The sequence below is a fragment of the Corythoichthys intestinalis genome, chromosome 8, assembly GCF_030265065.1.
Source record: "Corythoichthys intestinalis isolate RoL2023-P3 chromosome 8, ASM3026506v1, whole genome shotgun sequence".
In the NCBI taxonomy this organism is placed as follows: Eukaryota; Metazoa; Chordata; class Actinopteri; order Syngnathiformes; family Syngnathidae; genus Corythoichthys; species Corythoichthys intestinalis.
In genome coordinates, this window is record NC_080402.1 from 5,177,430 (window position 1) to 5,194,119 (window position 16,690).

The 16,690-nt window shown below is 38.3% G+C and overlaps 1 protein-coding gene across 10 annotated transcripts in view; it reads right to left on the reverse strand.

Moving 5' to 3' along the window:
• The window catches only part of inpp4b (inositol polyphosphate-4-phosphatase type II B), a 501,746-nt gene that overhangs the window by 234,225 nt on the left and 250,831 nt on the right, over positions 1 to 16,690 (reverse strand). For 8 of the 10 annotated variants that reach the window (XM_057844280.1, XM_057844279.1, XM_057844282.1 and 5 more), the window contains one exon: positions 1,712 to 1,791. In XM_057844280.1, the coding sequence (XP_057700263.1) occupies positions 1,712 to 1,791 (80 nt within the window). Of the gene's footprint in view, positions 1 to 1,711; positions 1,792 to 9,649; positions 10,297 to 10,342; positions 10,635 to 16,690 lie in introns of those variants that run through there. The other 2 variants (XM_057844289.1, XM_057844281.1) reach the window with 2 other exon arrangements.

The window sequence follows — 16,690 nt, forward strand, 5'->3', positions numbered from 1 at the left end:
TATTTTCAGAGCGTTGGTCACAGTAAAATATTTATTAGTTCAAGCAGAGTAAAATGATACATATTCACGGTACAAGAACGTCGTTTCCGTGTCCACCGATTGGTAAGAAAAGGCTGTTTGTACGAGTGACGTGTGGGCGCTCCCGTCAGGGGGGACATTTCGCGTGGAGTGGCTATTTTTCGGCGCGCCAACTTCAGACAATTACGGCTGACGAAACTTTGATAAATGCGCCCCCCCAATTTCACGAGCTCTGGGACACTCGAAAAATGACTCTCATACCTCTCCTTGCTAAGTTAATGGTACCTCGATGTGCGTTTGTGTGGAAATTTAGTTCACGAACAACGGGGAAAAAACTATTCACCTTCTCACCGAATCAAGTAAAACTCTTTACACGGCTATTAGAATTCCCCCAGTCCTGTAAATGGGTCAGTTGACAGAAGGACTGTTATTGTTGTGGTAATGTAGTACTTATGAGGGTCAAATAAAAAGGACTACGACGGTGGTCTGAAACCCGCGGCTCTCGGGCCGCATGCGGCTCTTTAGCGCTGCTTCGGAGCTTTTTTTTTTTTTTTTTTTTTTTCTAATGGAAAAAGATGGGGGAGGGAAACATATTTTTTGTCTTAATAGGATTTCTAGGAGGACAAACATGACACAAACATTCTTTCAATTCATTAATATTGTAATGAAGTTAAACTTGTGGTGGCATCGTACAACAGAGTAGTCACGTGATGCGCTATAGGATCCACTGCAGGGAAAATAAACATTTAATCATGAAGGCTTATTATGTATTTCTAGCCAACTTAGTCTTTTCTATAGTAGGCTAATATAGCTAGTATCGATAATTATAAGGCTTGTACAAGGCTTTTAATTTTTTACTGCTCCAGACATACTGTATCAGTTTTTTTTTTTTTTTGGGGGGGGGGGGGGTGTCAAATATGGCTCTTTCAACAGTTTGGGTACTATTGCAACAAGAAAAAAAGTCGCATTACTACATAGGGTAACGTAGCGTTACGTAAAATTCGCCGTGGCACGACATGGCTAGGCTGTCCGATTCCGATGCAGCCCACCACCACAGTTTCAAAAAATCCTATGGGAAACACTGATGAAAATGAAAATCTCGATGACTCCTTAATGTCTGCGATTTTTGCATCGCGACCTTTGTTATATTACCATGTTTCACCCATAAAATCCCCCAAAAATCCAGCTGCGGCCATTCACAATTGTGTCTTGACACTTGGTGATACATGGTACATTGAGTTTTGGGATCGAAACAAGGTAAGTACCCAATAATATCTCGTTAAAGTCATGGCGTCTTTAATTCTGCTCTCGCGTGCTCTCACCTCCAGATAGGGTTTTGCAGTTTAAAAAAAAAAAAAAAAAATTTTAAGAAATGCCCTCCTGTTCAAAACTTTTCTCCCCCCAGAAAATTGAGATTTTAAGCTTTCCAATGATGTATCGCACATGATTATCGGCCAATTTAGAAAGTTGGCCAAATCGGGGGTCTCAGAGCGGAACTTCAAGTCACCTGAGTGTTTTCCACCCGAGTATTCTTTCCCCTCAATATTTGTTCTTAATTGTACTTGAGTCCAGTTTTGGATGACTATTTTTGCTTGAGTAACATTATTTTGACGTAACGCTTCTTACTCCAGTCAAACTTTTGGTTTCTCTACCCACCTCCGCCGTCTATAAAACAAAAAAAACATGCACCTACCTGAGACTCAAGGACAGTCGTTCATCTTTGGCTCGAAGCAGATCGCCCACAGAGAACGTGACACTACCCAGGAAACTGCCCTGTGTAAGCAAACAAGACAAAAACAAAAAGCTTGACATCTTTTGGCTCAACCCCGAGCATCCGTTTTCCACCGCAATGTTTCAAACTAGCCGCGAGCCTGAAACCGACACATTGCAAGTGGGTCAAGAAAAGAGGCAGAAGGCTGAAACCATCAATAACCAAGTAAGGAAGAAGTTGAACAACAAAACATCGAATAGACGCTGCCAAGGACGCGGAGCCGTAATTAACAGCAGACACAAAAGGTGAAAAAGAAAAGATTTGGCCAGAAATGACTGGCTTGGATTCAGCAAAGCCTTCCATTGTGCAATTCGGTGGATTCTGGCTAACAATGACGCTCATTACAAATAAGCCGCTGTTAGCTTTTTCTAATTAATTAACACTAAACCTGCTACTTCCCAAACCAATTAAAAAGAAATGAACTGGCAATTAATTGCCTATTGTCGCATTACCGTTCGATCCGAAGCAAAAGCAGCATGAGTAGCAGCTAGATGCTGCAGTAGCTTCCAAAGACGCTTATAGACGTCCAGTCAGGGGCGCTGTATAAGGGTGAAAAGTGGGACTGATTCTAAGGGCCCATGTCCTGATGGGGGCCCACGAAGAAAATTAGAAGATTAGGTAATCGTTTTGCAAATTTAAATATTAATCATTATCATTTTAATAGGAATAAAATGAAGGGTTTTCTTTTCTTGTTTTGTTTTTGGCAAAAAGTAAACACCCAGAGAGCAGTGGCGCCACCAGTTGGTTGGCCACCGCACTGGCCACCCCGCTTGCCAGTATATCGTTAGATTGTTGTAGCATCAGTTATGCATTTCATCCCAAATGAATGCATTTATTTTCTTTTGTTAAATGTAGGGCTGTCAAATTTATCGCGTTAACGGGCGGTAATTATTTTTTAAAAATTAATGGTAACACTTTATAATAACTATCCGTTTTACTAGTTAACAGATCATTAGTAAACTGTTGATAAATGATTTATTATTGATTTGTGAAGTATTTGTTAACAGTTTGTTAAGCATTTACAGGGTGTTCTTAACCTGAAACACAGTTTGTGTAGAAACTAGGGCTGTCAAACGATTAAAATTTTTAATCGAGTTAATTACAGCTTAAAAATTAATGAATCGTAATTAATCGCAATTAATCGCAATTCAAACCATTTCTAAAATATGCCATATTTTTCTGTAAATTATTGTTGGAATGGAAAGATAAGACACACGACGGATATATACATACAACATACTGTACATAAGTACTGTATTTTATTGTAACAAATCCACAAATGGCATTAACATTCTTTCTGTTAAAGTGATCCACGGATAGAAATGACTTGTAGTTGTTAAACGATAAATGTTATAGTTACAAGTTATAGTAATTTTATATTAAAACCCCTCTTCATGTTTTCGTTTTAATTAAATTTGTTAAATTTTCAATCAAAAGTAGAGTTAATATAATAATAAGAAGAATAAAAATAACAATAATAAAAACAGAGTGACCAAAGTCTAAGTTTTACGTGTATTTTGCATAGCTATTTTGATATGGAATGCCAGTTCCATATGTTGAATGTACAGTGGGGAGAACAAGTATTCGATATCAAATACTTGTTCTCACCACTGTATGTTTCTTGTGAAGGAGTTGCCAATAAACGGCGCAGTCCAAAGAACGCCTGTGTCCACTCGCCTCTACTGTATAACATATATCTGTACATATCTTACCCAAAATACAACAAGAGACACATAATTGCCACTAAAAGAAAGAAAACCTACCGAAATATGTGTGGAGCACAAATAGAATACAGCATAAACGTCTCAAAACTACTAATTCTCCCACGTTTGGAAGAAATAACATGAGTATGGAACGGCGCTGCCCCCAAGCGGCCGGTGGCATTCTCTTCACTCTTAATGTCCATAAACGGCCTCATTGTAATCTGTTTGAGGCAATATGCGAGATGGTCATTCACTCAAGCACCAGCAGAGGGCGGCAAAACTCCATAACAACAAGTGAGCGTTTCAGCGTACTGTCCTTTAAATCTTTCTGAGCGGGACATCTGCGTTAATTGCATCAAATATTTTAACGTGATTAATTAAAAAAAATAATTAACGCCCGTTAACGCCATAATTTTGACAGCCCTAATATATATATATATATATATATATATACATATATTATTGACTTTTGTTTGTGATGCATGCTTTTATTTTGGCGCAGCAACCCCAGAGCAGGTAGAATTTCCGTACGCGAGAGCGCATGTACACTCGAAGAATAACGCGCACACACACACGAAGAAGAGTGCATTTATATAACACCTTTTATACTGTTTGTTATACGTTTTAAATTGCGGTTGAATATTTGGGGCGAGTTTATGTGATTGTTTTTAATGATGTGTGGAATCTAACTGATACATGCTAATCGTTTGTGTGGATTGTTATTGCTGTATCAGCAGCTAGTTATAAACGCAAATTTGAATTGCTGTTATTGAAGATGAAACTGATTTAATTTTATTTTATTTTTGTTTCATTCTGTAAGTGTTAATGTCATGAGCAGCTGAATCGGAGCTTAGCTAGCTGTCTAGCTAGGACATAGCGCCAACTTGTTGGCGAGGACAGTACAGTGGCGTATAACAGGGGTCCCCATCTGCCGGGCCGCGGACCGGTACCGGTCCGTGGCGCATTTGCGACCGGGCCGCAAAGAAAAAAATAATTTAATAACGACCGCATTCTGGCCGAATTAACCCTGTGCCCCTGCTTAACACACCAATATCTCTGTCTGCACTAGATATAATACTACGGGATGGATTACAATGTTGTCATAGAAGTCCATTGATTGGACTGCTAGCAGTACATCTTGTTTGTGTATATAATATATCTATGTGCGCTTGTCCTCGATAATAAGAGTGTTACTAGGCTGCGGCGCGGCACATTTGTTCCTGGAAATAATTAGCCCCCACACGAGCGAAGATAACAGGAAAACAGACGTCTTTGGAAATATTTTTACGGCGAAAAGGATATTTTTACGACGAAAAGGGCACCTGACGAGCCTACAACCTCGAAGACCCACGAACTGCGAAGAAGTGGATTCGTGACCCGTTTGTGAATAAACAGAGAGCTCGCTAATGACGGCGACCTTATTAAACGTACATTTGAGACAACAACTCTACCGAGATTCTGGATTAAAGTCATTCTGGAATATCCTGACATCGCGACAAGAGCGTTGAAAACCTTGCTACAATTTCCAACATCGTATCTTTGTGAAGCGGGCTTCTTAATTAATGTTTAACGACAAGGCGAAGTCGTTAATGGTGAGCGCGGTGTGCAGCTGTTGCGTGAAGCTTACATGGCAGGATGAATCTGAGGAGAACTTTTCTACAAGTCCTTCCATGATCAAACGTAATTTAATATTCCTTTCTTTCAAGAAAGTTTGTAGTGTTTACTTTGGAATCGCTGCATTTGCGCATTTTGCGGCTATGTTTAACGTTACGCGCATGCGAAGAACCGCATCGGTGCAATTTTTGATGGGTTGCAAAATTTGTCAGAACACCGGTCCGTGAAAAAAAAAAAAGACCCAAATAACACCGGTCCATGGTGCAAAAAAGGTTGGGGACCCCTGGCGTATAATACATGATTTTGGATAGTTATTTTTAGATTTAGGGGTACTTAAAGAGTTAATTCAGGTTTACGTCACCAGCGTAGGAACGGAACTCATTCGTGACCCGGGGACCACCTGTATATATGCTACATGACTATAAGTAGTATAGCAGTAGTTTCTTTCTTTTACAGAGAAGTGGAAGAAGTACAGTTTGCAGTCCTTCATTATGGTCTAAAAGACTAAGTGGAAGAAGTATAGTTTGCAGTCCTTCATTGTGGCCTTAAAAAACATAAGACCCAGAAAAAGTTTAGGCTGAAGGAACCTAACACTTTGAACTCCTAAAGCTAGCGCCCGTCCCGAAGCTAAATGCTCTCTGCCTCTTACTCAGCATCAGATAAAAAAGGCCGTCCTGTCTACTGACCTTTTCTTTCAATCGTTTCCTCCTTCAGCTTTTTCCTGCCTGGTCTCCACAACCGCGCGCGCACACACGCTTAAGGCCAAAAAGAGTCCACATGCCACGAAAGAGGGGACGAAAAGGTCAGTCAACTAATATGAAAAGAAAAAAAATTCAAAACAATGAGAACAATTTCACAAGGCGCTGATGACGTCTGCTTCTCGGTGTCTATTACGGGGGCGAACATCACTACAACCCGGAGTAACCATTACTTACAAGTCTATCTTAGAAATCCATTCCGCGGCCTCTTTTTATGGCCGCTGACTGTGAATGCTTTAAAAATAATGAAGCTCCGGAGACTGGACCTCAAAGACGCGGAGGACAAATGGCGCCCTGGTGAAATAGCCGGGAAGATTGAGAGGAGGTACCTGCGCCAACACTAGGGCCGCCACGGGTAATCCGCAACTAATCGACTATTGAATCAATTGATCATCTTGAATGACAATTCATCGTTTAGAGCAGAGGTGTCAAATTTACGGCCTGCGGGCCGGAAGCGGCCCAGAAGTGAGTCCATTTCGTCCTGCGGGTTGTTCTGCCTGATGACTCACGCGACACCACCACAGCGCAGACACAGACAACAGGCCGAGTGGAGGCGTTCTCATTAGCATTAGCGTTTAGCGTGGCGAGCGTCATTTTAAACTCTCATGCAACCATAACACCTCTGCTTTCATGGTTGCTGTGGACCCAAACTATGTGCGTAGATCCACTCTCGTAAATCCTCTAGCAATCGTAGCTGGGCTGGGATGCGTTTAGGCTGCAGCACGAGCAGCTAGCTGGTTAGTGTTTGCTGCTATCACTTCGCTTACATTAGCAGCTAGCTGGCTGGCTGGCTTTAGCTCCTGTCTCTTCAGGCTCATGAGCAGCTGGCAGATTGAAAAACGCCGGCAATGGAGGGAGCATAGACGTCATAATATAGGGTGACCATATTTTGATTTCCAAAAAAGAGGACACTCGGCCCGGCCTTGAGATACTTGAATTTTACTCGCAGTTCACTCAAAGATGCCTATATCACTTTAATATATTTAATGTGTGCCTCCTCAGTCTGGACAGAAAAATTCAGTTTTATTAAAAAAAAAAAAAAGTCATATAGTATATGTTATATACTATATGGAAATAAGTTTTTTACTTAACAGGCTTTATTCTTAAAAACAAACAACAACAAAAAACGTATTTATCATGCAGACCCGTAGAAATATAGTAGTCAATACAGACACACAGTAGGCTTGTGCCACATAATTTTTTTTTACAAATTACTATCACGACAATTGTCGTTGAGAAATTGTTATTCCCACTCAATTTTTATTCCCATTCAATGTTCTAGATTACACGCAAACAATAACCAAAATAAACCGACAAACTATTCAACCAGCATGTTTCCAAACGCAGCAGTTCAAAACTACGTTTCTCATAATGCCTAGCACGGCTCACTGATAGCTACCCTATTAGCGAGGCAAAATCAAACTTTGCTATCTAAGTTTACAATCATCGGTAGCGCAGCGATTTGACATCAAACGGGATTTTACAGATCACGCCAGTACAAAGCTCCGAGAGAAGTCAACAGTTGCCATTACATACGTATTTATCGTAAAAAAAAACTTAACAACTGGACAGGCGCTCCTACTTAAAATATAATACTAACATTAAACCAAAAACACGAACGCAGAACAATTAATACAAGACTAATACAACATACTGCATCTCTTTGTACCCATATATTGTATAATATATAACAGAAGACACATAAGCCACATTAACAGAAGATAAACTTACAGAAAGGTGTACGGAGCACGATAAACATCTCCTAAAACTACTCCTTATTGTAGTCTGTAACTGCCTCTTCTCTTGCCAAACCGTCAACCCAGTAAATGGCGGTAATGGCCCATAATACAAGGGGTAAACTGTACTCCTTCTCCCGCCCCTACTAGTAGGAGCCACGACAACACAAGCAAGCGCTGCCCCCCAGCGGCCGGAGATATTCTCTTCAAATTGGTCCCGTGAAAAATCATAAAAACCGGACATTTTCATGAATTTATAAAACCCGGCCGGATGACGAGGACACAACGTGAAAGGTGGACATGTCCGGGCAAAAGAGGACGTTTGGTCACCCTATCATAATATATTGACGTGACACATTCCCCATTCACTGCGTCACGCCTTCCCCAAGGGGGCCGTCCCACACTCAGCTTCCTTTATTAGCAGTCGGTCATATGCAGCGAATCTAACACTGGAAGGATTGTCTCAGGAGTGATTTGTTCGAGGATTCAAGGTAACTATTATATTTTTCGTACCATTCATGCATTTTGAAAAGTGAAAAAAATCAATGGGAGAAAATAGGGGCTACAGCATTGGCATTATACTTCGTAATATTTACTTAAAATAACTGTTAAATGCCCAGTTTTTTGCTTTAAACCAAAAATCGAGACTGTTTTACGTCCATATCTATAAAGAATTCAGAGATTTAGGCATTTGGTCACAAGAATTTACAACGGAAAGCGCTCTTTGTTTACATATGGCGGCTCCTAATTTGCTTACTGACTAGCATCATAGTTCACAATATTTACGTAAAATAAATGCTAAGTGCCAGATTTTTTTTGCTTTTAACCAAGAATCGAGACTGTTTTACGTCCATATCTATAAAGAATCCAGAGATTTAAGCATTTGTTCACAAAAAATTTCAACGAAAAAAGCTCTTTGTTGCATTAAGGGGGCTGCCACAGTGACTTTAAGACCAGCAGCGCCTGCTAATTTGCTTACTGACGAGCATCATAGTTGCAATATTTACGTAAAATAACTGCTAATTGCCCTTTTTTTTTTTTTTTTTGCTTTTAACCAAGAATCGAGACGGTTTTACATCCATATCTATAAAAAATTCAGGCATTTAAGCATTTATTCACAAGAATTTTCAATGCAAAAAGCTTTGTTGCATTAAGGGGGCTGCCACAGTGACTTTAAGACCAGCAGCACATTTGACATATTATTAGGGCTGTCAAACGATTAAAATTTTTAATCGAGTTAATTACAGCTTAAAAATTAATTAATCGTAATTAATCGCAATTAATCGCAATTCAAACCATCTCTAAAATATGCCATATTTTTATGTAAATTATTGTTGGAATGGAAAGACACACGACGGATATATACATACAACATACTGTACATAAGTACTGTATTTGATTATTGTAACAATAAATCCACAAATGGCATTAACATTCTTTCTGTTAAAGTGATCCACTAATAGAAAGACTTGTAGTTCTTAAACGATAAATGTTATAGTTACAAGTTATAGTAATTTTATATTAAAACCCCTCTTCATGTTTTCGTTTTAATAAAATTTGTAAAATTTCCAATCAAAAGTAGAGTTAATAATAAGAAGAATAAAAATACCAATAATAAAAATAGAGTGACCAAAGTTTTACCTGTATTTTGCATAGCTATTTTGATATGGAATGCCAGTTCATTTTGCATTGTTGTTTAAGAATAGGGCCTCATTACTATAGATTGAAGTGCTTTTCTTTTTGTGAAATTTTTTTTTGTTTGTTTTTTTGGGAGAGATATGAATATTATTTTTGTTGTGCTTTCACTAAACGATACTTACATAGGGGAGAGCAAGTATTTGATACACTGCCAATGGGTTTTCCCATTGGCAGTGTATCAAATACTTATTCTCCCCACTGTATGTTTGTTGTGAAGGAGTTGCCAATAAACGGCGCGGTCCAAAGAACGCCTGTGTCCACTCGCCTTTACTGTATTAAATATATCTGTACATATCTTACCCAAAATACAACAAGAGACACATAATTGCCACTAAAAGAAAGAAAACTTACCGAAATATGTGTGGAGCACAAATAGCAATTTGCGTTGCATTGTGAATACAGCATAAACGTCTCACAACTACTAATTCTCCCACGTTTTGAAGAAATAACATGAGTATGGAACGGCGCTGCCCCCAAGCGGCCGGTGGCATTCTCTTCACTCTTAATGCCCATAAACGGCCTCATTGTGTAATCTGAGGCAATATGCGAGATGGTCATTCACTCAAGCGCCAGCAGAGGGCGGCAAAACTCCATAACAACAAGGGAGCTTTTCACTGAACAGTCATTTAAATCTGTGAGCGGGACATCTGCGTTAATTGCGTCAAATATTTTAACGTGATTAATTTAAAAAATTAATTAACACCCGTTAACGCGATAATTTTGACAGCCCTAATTATTACGCAAAATTATTGCTAACTACCCGTTTTTTTTTTTTTTTTGCTTTTAACCAAGAATCGAGACTGTTTTACATCCATATCTATAAAGAATTCAGGGATTTAGGCATTTAGTCACCAGTGTTGTTAATAACGGCGTTAGAATATAACGGCGTTACTAACGGCGTTATTTTTTTCAGTAATGAGTAAGCTAATTAATTACTTTTCTCATCTTGGCAACGCCGTTACCGTTACTGAGGCGGGAATGGCGTGCGTTACTATGCGTTACTAAGTTGGTTGAATAAAAAAAGTCTGAGAGAAACGGACTCACGGAGATGAAAGAGCAGATCAGGAGTGGGGAAGACGCTGTTGCAACCGCTATGCTAGGTGGCTCCAATAACACCTGACTCTAGCCATAGCCGACAAACTACGCCCACATGACACGGTAGATATCATATTATAGAACTAGATGCAAATGACAGCCACAGCTGCATTGACAACATGTTTTAAGGACTACATGCGTTGGTAAACAGCCGCCATCTTAAAGCAGTAGACCTCTCAGGAAGGCTCTGATGTAGAGATCATTCCTAGCGAACCTAAGTAACTTTTTTTTTTTTTTTTTTTAAATCTAAAATGCTCCTAAATCGGCAAAATCTTAACTTAAATCTCTCTTTAAATGATGGAACAGTTTAAAAACTTACACATGTTTAAAGTAGATAGAAGGGAACTAATGCAATAACGGGAGCAATTTTAACAACTTTAACGGTTGATTCACAACTTTAAATGACTTCCATACATTGCAAAGGTTAATATCTAGTTAACGCAATACCCTTGTCTCTAGTTAAGTGGAGGGTAAAGAATTGGGCTAGGGCCAATTGTCCCCCAAACCCTTTAAACTTCACATTGCGTGACCTGTTTTTTTTTTTTTTTTTTTTTTTTTTTTGAGATAAAAAAAAAATAGAAAATTATCACTAGTTACTTTGCCAAGTAATTAATTACTCTTACATTCAGGTAACTGAGTTACTAACGCAATTACTTTTTGGGAGAAGTAATTTGTAACTGTAATTAATTACTTTTTTAAAGTAAAATTAACAACACTGTTAGTCACAAGAATTTTCAACGGAAATTGTCCTTTGTTTACATATGGCAGCCGCTAATTTGCTTACTAACTAACATCATAGTTCACAATATTTACGTAAAATAAACGCTAACTGCACGTTATTTTGCCTTTTAACCAATATTCAAGACTGTTTTACGTCCATATCTATAAAGAGTACAGGGATTTAGGCATTTGTTCACAAAAATTTTCAACGGAAAAAGCTCTTTGTCTGTTATATGGCGCCTGCTAATTTGTTTACTGACTAGCATAATAGTCTGCAATTTTTACGTAAAATAACTGCTAACTGCGCTTTTTTTTTTTTTTTTTGCTTTTAACCAAAAATCAAGACTGTTTTACGTCCATATCTATAAAAAAAAATTCAGGGATTTAAGCATTTATTCACAAGAATTTTCAACAGAGAAAGCTCTTTGTTTACATATGGCGGCTGCAAACTTGCTTACCGACTAGCATCATACTTCACAATATTTACGTAAAATAAATGCTAACTGCATGTTATATTTCTTTTAACCAAGAATCAAGACTGTTATACGTCCATATCTATAAAGAAAACAGGGATTTACGCATTTGTTCACAAAAATTTTCAACGGAAAAAGCTCTTTGTCTGGTAAATGGCGCCTGCTAATTTGCTTACTAACATCATAGTTTGCAATATTTACATAAAATAACTGCTAACTGCCCTTTTTTTTTTGTCGCTTTTAACCAAGAATCAAGATTCTTTTACGTCCATATCTAGAAAGAATTCAGGGATTAAAGCATTTATTCACAAGAATTTTAAACAGAGAAAGTTCTTCGCTTACATATGGCGGCCACTAATTTGCTTTCTGACTAGTACCATAGTTCACGATATTTAAGTGAAATAAATGCTAACTGCATGTTTTTTCTTTCCTTTTAACCAAGAATCAAGACTGTTTTACGTCCATATCTATAAAGAATTCAGGGATTTAAGCATTTATTCACAAGAATTTTTAACGGCAATAGCTTGTTTCCATATGGCGGCCGCTAATTTGCTGACTGACTAGCATCATAGTTCACAATATTTACGTAAAATAAACGCTAACTGCACGTTATTTTGCTTTTAACCAATAATCAAGACTGTTTTACGTCCATATCTATAAAGAATACAGGGATTTAAGCATTTATTCACAAGAATTTTCAACAAAAAAACCTCTTTGTCTGTGATTCAACTCGGTCAGCTTTGACGGCCACGCCAACAATGCAGGCCCCCTATTAATCGGCCCCGTGACCCGTCATTATGTCTATGGAGGGAGTTTGTTTCTTTCCTCTTATGGAGGTTATGTGCTTGGACGATTTAGCATTTAGTCTAACGCCTTCATGCCCATTGTACCCATCTGAATCTGCTATCCACTGGTTTGAGCCAATGGCAAAAGGATTGTTTGTTCAGCCATGCTTCGTTGCATTAATATTAGGGCTGTCAAACGATTACAATTTTCAATCGAGTTAATCACAGCTTAAAAATGAATTAATCGTAATCAATCGCAATTCAAACCATCTCTAAAATATGCCATATTTTTCTGTAAATGATTGTTGGAATGGAAAGATAAGACACAAGACGGATATACTGTATACATTCAACATTCGGTACATAAGTACTGTCTTTGTTTATTGTAACAATAAATCAACAAGATGGCATTAACATTATTAACATTCTGTTAAAGCGATCCATGGATAGAAAGACTTGTACTTCTTAAAAGATAAATGTTAGTACAAGTTATAGAAATTTTATATTAAAATCCCTCTTAATGTTTTCATTTTAATAAAATTTGTAACATTTTCAATCAAAAAATAAACTAGTAGCCCGCCATTGTTGATGTCAATAATTACACAATGCTCATGGGTGCTGAAGCCCATAAAATCAGTCGCACCCAAGCGCCAGCAGAGGGTGACAAAACTCCAAAAAACACAAGTAACAAGTTGGCATTGTACTGTGCTGTCATTTTAATCTGTTTGAGCGGGGCATGTGCGTTAATTGCATCAATATTCTAATGTGATTAATTTTTAAAAAATTAATTACCGCCCGTTAACGCGATAATTTTGACAGCCCTAATTAATTTTTCCACATCTCTCTAATTTGAAATGTATGGCTAGGTGTTTTTGATCCGGGGCGTAATTTTGTATCATTCCATGACATTTTAAGATAGGTACGGGTCACTTCCTGTCAATTTTGGATCATTTCCTGTTGATTTTGGGGAATTTCCAGGTTACTACATTTGGTGTACTTCCTGTTGGTTTTGGGTCACTTGCTTGCTAACTAATTAGCTGCTCTCGATGTCCAATCCATTTTGGGAATGAACGGATGTAATTGCGGGTACGAAAGTGAGCCAAGTGCAGTAGTGCACGCACTCGATCACACAAATCCAGTTTTACGGGTCCAATGTCAAAGTAAAAGCATGTGATTTTGTGTGTGCAGCATGAATGAGCCCGGCTGTCAGCACAAACAACTCCGCGGCCGGATTGGAACCAATGGCAGGCAGTTTTTGGCCTTATATTTTATTTTATTTTTTGTCTGCCATTAACAGTGATAGACATCCAATGCATCTGAACTCATTCTCCCTTCCTAGTCAAAATGGATTGGACGTTAATTGCTGTCAATGGCAGCTAATGGGATAAATGAGTAAAAAAAAAAAATAGGGCTGTCAAAATTATCGCGTTAACGGGTGGTAATTTTAAAAATTAATCACGTTAAAATATTTGACGCAATTAACGCACATGCCCCGCTGAAACAAATTAAAATGACAGCACAGGGAAATATCCACTTGTTTCTTGTGTTTTTTCGCCCTCTGCTGGCGCTTGGGTGCGACTGATTTTATGAGCATTGTGTAGTTATTGACATGAACAATGGCGAGCTACTAGTTTATTTTTTGATTGAAATTTTTACAAATTTTATCAAAATGAAAACATTAACAGGGGCTTTAATATAACATTTCTATAACTTGTAATAACATTTATCTTTTAAGAACTACAAGTCTTTCTATCCATGGATCGCTTTAACAGAATGTTAATGATGTTAATGTCATCTTGTTGATTTATTGTTATAATAAACAAATACAGTACTTATGTACCGTATGTTGAATGCATATATCCGTCTTGTGTCTTATCTTTCCATTCCAACAATAATTTACAGAAAAATATGGCATATTTTATAGATGGTTTGAATTGCGATTAATTGTGATGAATTAATTTTTAAGCTGTAATTAACTTGATTGAAAATTTTAATCTTTTGACAGTCCTAAAAAATATATATAACATAAATAGTGTGTGAAAGGGTTAAACGAGCCTAAAAACAAAATAGCAATAGATTGACGTTGAGCCATCGTTAACAGCATTATCTTCATCTCGGCTGCCACATTAGTTCATTTTTAATCGCCGGCGTCCAAACATTTACTCGTTAGAGTAAACGCGTACTTTCACCGCATCTCTCACGACTTAATGAGGACAAGTCAGCTCGGCCTCGTTTGCCGTGAAGGAAGGCGTACTTTATTAGTTAGGACAGCACCACTGACACTTCCTGGTATGAATGTGCTCATAATTCATAAATGAGAATCACATGATGCCCCTAATGTTGTTTCAAGTCACGCTCTGGCTTAGTGTGAAAGTTTCCGTGTCTGTTTGACAGAAGCAATCGGCAAAGCTACCCCCAAAGTGTGTTGGACTTCACCACTAGGGGGTACTTTGATACAATTATGCAGATATAAAAAAAAAAGAAGAGTTTCACGACTAGTTTGTAGGATGCTGTAATTTAGATGTTTTTCTCAGAGGATAAAGAAGATATGCCTGTGAGATTTGCAATATTTTTTGTTAATATATTGCATGTGTGTTCAAATTAGTGTTGCCACAAATGATTAACTTATAGTCGACTAATGACTGACCATTTTCACGATGGGTCGATTATTTGCATCGGATATGAAGCAGTTTATTATAGCTATATAATTGTTTTCAGATCAGAGAAGATTGTTTATCTATGGAATAAAGAAATTTTGATTTTTTTTTTTGGGTAGGGTTAAGGTTAGGCGTATTAATAGGCTTACTGTCCCAATTTAAAAAAAAAAAAACACCTACGCCCCTTGAAACATTATATACTTTATGTGTATATATATTATATATAAGTTCTCCTTTTTTGAAAAGATTAGAGAGGCCTGTAATTGTCAACATGGGTAAACCTCAACCATGAGAGACAATGTGGGGAAAAAAAACCCAGAAAATAACATTGTTTAATTTTTAAGGAAATTATTTTATTTCCAAATTTGAGTGGAAAACAAGTATTTGGTCACCTACAAACAAGCAAGATTTATGGCTGTCAAAGAGGCCTAACTTCCTCTAACGAGGTCTAACAAAGCTCCACTCCTTACCTGTATTAATGGCACCTGTTTTAACTCATTATCGGTATAAAAGACACCTGTCCACAACTTCAGTCAGTCACACTCCAAACTCCACTATGGCCAAGACCAAAGAGCTGTCAAACGACACCAAACACAAAATTGTAGACCTGCACCAGGCTGGGAAGACTGAATCTGCAGTAGGTAAAACGCTTGGTGTAAAGAAATCAACTGTGGGAGCAATTATTAGAAAATGGAAGACATACAAGACCACTGATAATCTCCCTCGATCTGGGGCTCCATGCAAGATCTCACCCCGTGGCGTCAAAATGTTAACAACAACGGTGAGCAAAAATCCCAGAACTACACGGGGGGACCTAGTGAATGATCTACAGAGAGCTGGGACCACAGTAATAAAGGCTACTATCAGTAACACAATGCGCCGCCAGGGACTCAAATCCACCACTGCCAGACGTGTCCCCCTGTTGAAGCCAGTACACGTCCAGGCCCATCTGCGGTTCCCTAGAGAGAATTTGGATGATCCAGAAGAGGACTTGGAGAATGTGTTATGGTCAGATGACACCAAAATAGAACATTTTGGTACAAAACACAGGTTCTCATGTTTGGAAGAGATAGAATACTGAACTGCATCCGAAGAACACCATACCCACTGTGAAGCATGAAGGTGGAAACATCATGCTTTGGGGCTGTTTTTCTGCAAAGGGACCAGGACGACTGATCTGTGTAAAGGAAAGAATGAATGGGGCCATGTTTCGAGAGATTTTAAGTGAAAATCTCCTCACATCAGCAAGGGCATTGAAGATGAGACGTCGCTGGGTCTTTCAGCATGACAATGATCTGGAAAAAAAGACACAGACAGGGCAACAAAGGAGTGGCTTCGTAAGAAGCATTTCAAGGTCCTGGAGTGGCCTAGCCAGTCTCCAGATCTCAACCCCATAGAAAATCTGTGGAGGGAGTTGAAAGTCCGTGTTGCCAAACGACAGCCCCAAAACATCACTGCTCTAGAGGAGATCTGCATGGAGGAATGGGCCAAAATACCAGCAAGTGTGTGAAAAGCTTGTGAAGAGTTACAGAAAATGTTTGGCCTCAGTTATTGCCAACAAAGGGTACATAACAAAGTATTGAGATGAACTTTTGGTATTGACCAGATACTTATTTTCCACCATGATTTGCAAATAAATTCTTTAAAAATCAAACAATGGGA